The following is an 8,289-nucleotide window of genomic DNA, read 5'->3' on the forward strand; positions in this document are numbered from 1 at the left end:
AGGATCCCTGGAAGCTCATATTTTGGGTTTTGTTTTTTAAAACATTTTTCTTAAACTGAATGAGGCTCCTACTAGTGTAAGAAAATATTTGAGTAAGTTGTGTATGTGCTCTTGCTAGGTAAAATGAGAAATGTTGTGATGTAGAGAACGGGTTCCCTGTTCACTATTTCACACATTGTTGAGTATTGCAGGTTGAGTCCACAAGCCTTGACTTGAAGGTCCTCTGCCATTCCCACTATACACATTCTGCCATTTGGGACTGTGGTGGGTGTGGTGAAGGAGCTTATGCTTTGCACCAGCACTATTTTCCTGAGCTAACAGTTATCCAACAGGCGAGAGTTTCGCCACTGCAATTATCTGGAACTTTTCCAGTTTGGGGGAAAAATATGGTTGGGGTAGGGTGGGAGGAACTGAAGCCTGACCTGACCCTAATTATGCACCACATGCATAGAAATTGAGGAAAACCTACAACTCCTGGACAATTATGCAGGTGGAAACCCCAGACACATCCTGTGTACTCTGTAATGTATGACTCAGTTCTTTAAATCAGGGGTCCTCAATCCCTGGTCCACGGCCCGGTACCGGGCCGCCAGCGGCCGCGCCTTCCTCCCCCCCCGCAGCGAGGGGGGAAGAAGCAGGCACGGCCGCCGGCACGCCAGCGACGCAAACACGCACGCGCATGTGTGTTTGCGCCCCCTGCTGGCGAAAACGCGCACGTGCGGCAGTGCTGCACATGCACGTTAGCGCCACCTAGTGGCGGAAACGCGCATGCGCGACAACTGCGCATGCGTGTTTGCGAGCAGCGGCGGCCGGGCCGCCGGCTCCCTCCAACCCTCGCAGGTGGTCCCCGACTACTAGAAGGTTGGGGACCGCTGCTTTAAATTATTGACCAAACATGCAACCAGCCTTGTAAAGATTATGGCTACCCCAAAATGCTTCAGAAATGTTTCCACCTGAAATCTATTCTGCTTCTAAAAAACTAAACACATCATACCAGGTAATGATGAACAAGTCTTTTATTTGAACATTTTTGTCGGAATAACGGAACATTTTTGTTTTGTATTGGCACAAATAGGTGAAAAAGTGACTAGGCCACTTACATCTGATGATGAAATCTATTGCTTTGTTTCAAATTGTTAAGAACCAAGGAAAAGAAAATTGTCCTTTATGTATTAATATAGTTAATCATCAGCATATAGATAAATCAAGGAGGTAGCATTATCAGTTATGACAGCAAAATCAGCTGTATGCCTGGAACAGATTATTTTTAAATGGAAGTGTTAACAATCAGTCATAACCAGTTCCTCATGGTCCTGTCCATGATTGCATCTTGTCACCTTACTTCTTGAACATCTTTTTCAGATTGTAATGGGGCTCCTTTGCCTACCCTGATTTGGGATCTTTTCCTAGTCCCAAATTCCATTTGCTGTACGGCAGGAATAAACAGAAATACTAACCATTTTCCCTTTAAAATGTTGATCAGACATCCTGAACTGAAAGTCACAACAAAATCAGTGTACCAAACTGCCACTCATTGTAGCACTATTTTTGGTTTTAAAAATCAGAATGACAACTTAAAACAGTATGAATTATGGCAATGGCTTGTGACGTACGGAAGTAATAGAATACTGTGCTGCTTAACCTATAGTTTCAACCTTTCTAAATTAACTCAGCAATGTTAGTTTTGCTTCCAGCAGAAGACACACCTGCAGTCTCTTTGTAGCAGCTGAAAAGGTGGCTCCTGCAATTTGTCACCTTCCCCACACTCCATCACAAACAAGACAAGAACATGCCAAGGGAGTGGGGGGGGGGGGGGGTAGTGATCTCAAGTAAAAATAGCTGCCTTTTGTTGGCTTCTCTAGTAAAAGCTTGCCATCTTTTGGTGACTCCTGAAAGTGCAGGGACTGAATATTTCCAAGAAAATGCCATGGTGGTTACCTGTTGTTAATTTTAAAAGATTGTGCTCATATCATTTTCTGTGGTGGTGTATTTCCTCTGTCCCATTTACAGCCCAACCAGAAGAGCAGACAGGTCATGCTCTGGAGCAAGCCCTGATGTGCTCATCATATACAACAGCAACTCCTCACACTCAGCCCATTTCAGACACAGAAGGGCACCTGCTTATCCTGCCCATGTTATCTACTGTGCCAAGCAGAGGACTGTGCAGCCCAGTTTGTTTCCTCCCACTGCTACTTACAAGGCAGCTGTGCATCCTTCCAAAGCCCATTGTGATAGGGCGGGTGGAAGAAATGATTACTACGTAATTTTTACACTGATAGTCTTTGCAGATGGCTATGTCCCTGTGCAAAATGTGTCTAAGTGCTGGCTTCTGCTTCAAAGGAGCTGCTTTAGAAAAGCCAAGTGTCAAAGTAATTATCCTGCAGGATTACAAATGCCCACAGCAACACAACATTAACCTGACTCAGTAGAATATGGACTGACATGCAGGTGTTGTTCAAAAGGCACTTTTAACATGTATTGCCTGACAGTAATGCATAAACTTAGAACTTAAACATACTCATGGGACACTCTTGACAGGAAAGAACTCTCCTGGAGGAAGTGCATCTTTGGGCCGTGCCAGGTACATGCCAATAATAACCATGTGGAGTAGGAGCAAGGCCTGAGCCCCAGCCAAGGCTGCAGGACCTGCTCCAAGCTCAGAGATCTGAACCCACCTCTGAGTCTGGAAGAGAAACAAACTGAGGCCAGCAGGCAAGCTCAGAACACAAACAGCCAACAGAGTACAGGCTAGTTTCCATCCATCTTTGTCTTTCAAGCACAGGGCCTGCAAGATAGTAGTGGCAACATAGAGGCACAATACTGGTGTGGAATAGACACAGATCCTGGACAAGACCAGGGCCACTTTGTTGATGCCCATCTTTTCCAAGTCATTGAACAGAAGGCAGTCCAGTTTTTCTGCTTCCTCGTTCCACAGGCAGAAGTTGTAGAAACCAATTCTCTTGGTCGGAAGGCTGACAATATTTCCACCTTCCCAAATGAGAGCATAAAACAGCAAAGCAATGTAACCAGTCACCAGGAAGATTGTACTGAAATAAAACAGATAGAGACAGTATCTCTCCCACCACAGCCCGATGCTGGAACTAGTGAAGGCTTTCTGAACTCCCATCTGGATTGTCATCTTGAAATTCACCTGCTAGGATAAAGAGAAGACCAATTTCAGGTATATTCCAAAACATCTGAATCAAATTGGCAAGACAGCTATTCTCAGACAGCTTTGCTTAGAGAAACTAAGTGGGCATAGTTGTTCAACACAAAACAGATAGATGTATTAGCAAGGAGCATATCCATCCATTTATCCACAGAAATAAATAATGCAATAGAGAGTGCTTTGCCACTAAAGTAGGGGTGGTGGTGGGTATTTTTTGAAACTGATCTTAAAATTGGCAAAAAAAAAATGGTGAGATCAACAGGAGTGGAGAGTTAGCTTAACCTCATTGATATCACAACCCAGACCCTAATATGATAACTGGTAGGCGCCGGAGCCGCGACTGACTCCCACCCCTCCCCAATGCCTTCCCTTCCCCCTCCACTGCCACCCCGGCTCCGGCCACCACGCCAACGCCCAGCCCTCGCCGGCCCCTGGGGGGGCCATGCCCTGCCCCGTTCCAGGCCCATCTGGCCCCCCTTGACCCGCATCGCCGCGCTGATCCCTGCTGCGAATTGCCTCGCGTGCCCCAACACTGCACAGGTTGCCAGGAGAGCCGCCCCTGGTTGCAACGCCTGCCCCATGACTTTGTCTCTCCCTTCCAGCGCTGGCCCGTCTCCCACCATCTCCCCAACGTATCCACCTCACCCCATCCTTGCACCCATAGCCTCTCTGCGTGCAATGCCCCCAGCCTCCACCTGCCCATTTTTACAAATGGGCTTTATTACTAGTAAACATAATAAAACATAAGTAACAATTCAGCAGCATTTAGGTCACAGCAGCCTCCACATTATTCACTGCCCATAAATCTCCCGACTAGATCTCTCTCTGTAGGATGTGTTTGTAGAGGAGGGCCATATAGATTAACCCACCACAGATACCGGAGATTACAAAGTCCTAAAATAGCATTTAGATTGGTAGACTCATACCTTCAATGGAAGATTCTTTTGCTGAAGGTCCAAAGCTGGTTTCAAAGTGATGGCCCACTTTCTTCTTAGTGCATCTGCTTCCTTTGCACTACCACTTTCTTGGCTTTAACGCCAGGTTAAGGGTACCTGACTGGGAGGGGGTGGAATTAACACTCTAAATCAAGTTTCACTGTGCAGGAGACATTCACCCACCCTATACTGTAAGTTAAAAAATTGAGATAACATGTTGACACAGGCTTCCCAAAAGGCAATGGTTCCATAACTGAGTAAATGCATAACATTACACCTATCTTACCCAGTTCTCAGTAATAAAGCTCCAAGTAATAATACTCAATAACAAAGCTCCATGTAAAGATAGTGCAAATACAAAATGCTGATAAAAAAGAAGGCATTTCTTGTGAACAGTGCTGAACAAGGCTGTAGATATTGCACTGTCATTGTGATGTAACCATTATTTGAAACTGGATTTTGCTGGGTGGCAAAGACAAAGGAGAGTTATAGCACAGCAGCAGTGTGCTATCCAACAATGAACGGACTCAGCCCTACATGGCTGTGAAAGGCTGTTTCCTGGAGTAGATGAACCATGGTTTATATTTGTGTTCTGCAGGGTCCCTTTGACTTGCTCTACCATACTAGCATTTTAAACCAGGATTCAGAGAGCAGACAGAGCACATTGGAAGGAACACCGCTACCAGTTGTAATATCTAAGCTGAGCTTTTGTTTGCTCTTCCTGTCTTCAGGACTGGCGGGCCCAAGATATATCTAATTATTATTTGTTTTATTTATATTGTGTTGATTTCGAAACAAAGTTTTAAGCCACTCTGGAAGGAAAAGTGAGGAATAATATTCTAAATACCGTATTTGCCGGCGTATAAGACGACTGGACGTATAAGATGACCCCCCACCCCAACATTGCCACTCAAAATATAGAGTTTGTTACATTACATTACAGTACTATGGGCCACTATGGGCAGCTATGTCTATCCCAACTGAAGTGCACCCGGCGTATAGGACGACCCCCCCCCACTTGGAGGCATGTTTTTCAGGGGGAAAAAGTAGTCTTATATGGCAGCAAACACTGTATTTACATTTTCCAGTAGTTTTGAAACCCTGGGAGAAAAACAGTTTTGTTTTTAATGTTATGTGGAGAAAGACAGAGGCAAATAAGCAAAAGGAAACCTAGAAAACAGGTGATAAAGGTAGGGCAAAGTGGTTCATAGAAGCATTAAGAGGCCCAGAAGAGAAAGGGGGGGGATTTCGCAGGTTAGGAAGTAGAGGTTCAGGCAAAGAAAAAGAAGCCAGGGTAAGATGTAATCCAGTGGGAACTGAGGAAGGGAGAAGCAGCATTTCTGAAATCCAAAGAAAGTATGCATGGTGCCCTATCCAAACCACCCAGACTCAGCTATTCTTGTTTTCAAGCTGTTAAGCTCTGCCCAAAGGAGGAAAGAACTCAAATTGTGAGAAGGACTTATGGAAAAGGAATCTCTGAAACCTGACAAGGCTATTAAAGGGACAGGCTGTACCCTTTAAGAAAGCTCTGCTCTGTGTGCTGCTATTATATTTATCCCAGTAGATAGGCACACTAATCTTTTCACCAGAAGTGCAGGGCCTTTTTGGTGGTAGCATTGTGAAGTTTTTCTAGGTTCACTGAATTCAAGATGAAACCAGTTTGCCACACAGGAAATGTAGGTAGGTTTGCTTACCTAAAAACCTTTTGAAGTCTTGAAAATAAAAATCATTGTGAACCTGAGATCAATTTTGCTTCATGCTCTACTACTTCTACTATGTATTACTGCTGCATTTATTTACAACTGCTGGGATCTGTGTTTACATCAGCTTATTGCATTCTTGAAGTTTAAAAAGCTCATACTGATAGTATAATACTTTGCACTGGTTTACCAATACTTATCCATATTTTTACGAATCATTCCACCCCTTTCTTTCTGTGAAAAGTGGACCATATTTGGAAACACATCAGGCTTTAAAGTATGCATCTTCTATGATCTGCCGTGTGGAAATTCTTAAATGTGGTCGTGTTTTCCCTTTAAATTATACACATTCATTCTGTGTCTGTTACCAGACTAAATTCCCCCCCCAATCTTCTGAAGTGTTTGTGTGGGCGCATGTCTGGGCACATACAAACCTCTAGAATTAAAAACATTGGGGACCCTGGAACACAAACACAACCTCCCCTGACCCCCCCTCATCACATAATGGGGGGGGCTACAAATACATGAAAATGTTTTTAAAAACCTCAAACAGGAAATAAACGCAACAAAAATAGAGTCCAATAGCACCCTTAAGGTCAACAGAGATTTATTCAAGGCATGACCTTTCGAGCGCAGGCACTCTTCCTCAGATATGCACTCGAAAGCTCATGCCCTGAATAAATCTTTGTTGGTCTTAAAGGTGCCATTGGACACTATTTTTGTTGTGCTACTTCAGACCACCATGGCTACCCACTTGAATCTAAGAAATAAGCATTTGAATCTGAAATCCATGAAGAAAAGACAAAGGCTATAAATCTCTATCCATTCCAAAGTAGGGCTGCCAGAATAAATTCGAGAAACTCTTGGAGATTTGGGGATGGAGCCCCCGTGGGGACAATGCCACAGAGCCCACCCTCCAAAACATCCATGTACTCCAGGAAAACTGATCCCGGGGGATTCCCTGGAGGCTTGCCTCGCTCCTCCCCAGTAGTGTGAGCTCAGACTCGGTCGGCGCCCGGTTGACTTGTCGCTTATTCCGTTAGGGACGCGCCTGGTTTGTCGGGCGAGAACTCCCTCCGCAATGAGCCCCGCAGGATCCGCTCTGGCGACCAAGCGCTGGGCTGCCGCCGGGAACTTCAGCCGGTGGGCGAGGGTCGCTTCGGAGGCCTGAAGGAAAGGGCTGGGCGTGGGGGTCGCCCAACATAGCCTGGCGACCTGTTGCTCCTAACTGAGTTTTGTGTCGTGCTGTTGAGCCCAGCCAAACGGGAGGGCGGCAGAACGATCCTTGCACGAGGAGACGGAGCAAAATCTGCTCTTGCCCGGGCCCCGTGAAAGCCCCACACCAGCCCTGCTGGGAACTGCTGAGGCAGCAGGAACTCCGAGCGCGCGCGAAGACAAGCGCCGGGGCCAGCCGCGGAGCCCCCACCCGCTCGCCCTGCCCCTGCCAAGGCGATAAGGGCAGCGCACGAGTGCCCAGGCCGGAGCTTTACCTGCTGCCTAGCTCCGGCGGCGCCCGCGCTCTGCAGCCGTCTGGTTTCCTCGAGCTCTTCGGCCCCTCGGTGGGAAGGCTGTGGCGGCCGGTCACGCGCCCTCCTCCCGGGCCACGCCTCCCCGCCGGATGCCCCTTTCGTTTTCGCTTTCCCTTTCCTCCCCGCCGCCGCCGCCGCCGCCGCCGCCGCCGCCCAGCCCGCTCTCGAGACACATGACTGAGCCGGAGAGGGGGACTTTCCTGCCTCACCTGCGGGCCAGCGGGGCCTTTCTGCGCGCTTTAAATAGAGCCCTAGTTCTTGTCGAGTTGCCAACTCTGGGTCGGGGCGTCCCCAGATTGTGAGGGCGGGGCTTGGGGCGTGGGGTGTCATGCCGTAACGCCTATCCTTCAAAGCAGCCTTTGTCCCAGGGAGAATTGGTCTCTGTCGTTTGGAGATCACTTGCAATTGAAGATGATCTCTAGGCCTCATCTGGAGTTCGGCGGCCCTATTTTGTACAGTTACTTCCTTATGGATGTTTTATTGCCTCTGAATTCGCAGCAGCCATGTAAGCAGAACGGAATGCTGGCTTGTGTGTGCTGCAGCCTTCGACGCTCAAGGGTGGTTGTTTCACTTCCCTAATCAGGTTTTCAGGAACTAGTCAGGACTCGTGCATTGTTTTCCAGCGGCATCTGAGGAAGGGGTTGAAAGGGTACATTTCTCTCACACCATGATCATCAACAATGACTGGAACAAGTCGCTGCTTGTCACATGCTCGCGAATGGCATAGAAACTGCTAGAAAATAACCGGCAGCAAAAATGAAGCAGAAGAATGGACTGCACTTGAGTATATGTACAAAAATAGGAGTAGGGAACGTGATGCTTCCCCAGGGCTGACTCGCTGTGACTGGCTGATAAGCCTCTCAGTGTCTGGCAAGCTATTTGTTTACTTTAACTTGGAGCTTAGATGTGAAATAATTCTTACATGGTTATATTGGGGAATGATATGATACTGCTGC

The 8,289-nt window shown here is 47.1% G+C and overlaps 1 protein-coding gene across 4 annotated transcripts; it reads right to left on the bottom strand.

Annotated features, from left to right (window-relative positions):
• Positions 1–998: 998 nt before the first annotated feature.
• Positions 999–7,470, bottom strand: TMEM140 (transmembrane protein 140). Of its 4 annotated transcripts, none has more exons than XM_077339224.1 (3): positions 7,295–7,470; positions 4,096–4,225; positions 999–3,151 (listed from the first exon to the last, which is right to left on the bottom strand). In XM_077339224.1, the coding sequence occupies exon 3, from the start codon at positions 3,137–3,139 to the stop codon at positions 2,519–2,521; it is 621 nt and encodes a 206-aa protein (XP_077195339.1). In that variant the 5' UTR covers positions 3,140–3,151; positions 4,096–4,225; positions 7,295–7,470; the 3' UTR covers positions 999–2,518. The 4 variants fall into 4 exon arrangements, with proteins under 4 accessions (XP_077195339.1, XP_077195336.1, XP_077195337.1 ...); XM_077339221.1 differs by having other exon boundaries at positions 999–3,154; positions 7,295–7,466; XM_077339222.1 differs by having other exon boundaries at positions 999–3,154; positions 4,096–4,293; positions 7,295–7,466.
• Positions 7,471–8,289: the final 819 nt, after the last annotated feature.

Source organism: Paroedura picta, chromosome 5 (genome assembly GCF_049243985.1).
Source record: "Paroedura picta isolate Pp20150507F chromosome 5, Ppicta_v3.0, whole genome shotgun sequence".
Classification (NCBI taxonomy): Eukaryota; Metazoa; Chordata; class Lepidosauria; order Squamata; family Gekkonidae; genus Paroedura; species Paroedura picta.

What these genes read in the sequence shown, in the direction of transcription:
- TMEM140 (XM_077339224.1), bottom strand. Translation starts at nt 3,139, where the DNA reads ATGACAATCCAGATGGGAGTTCAGAAAGCCTTCACTAGTTCCAGCATC.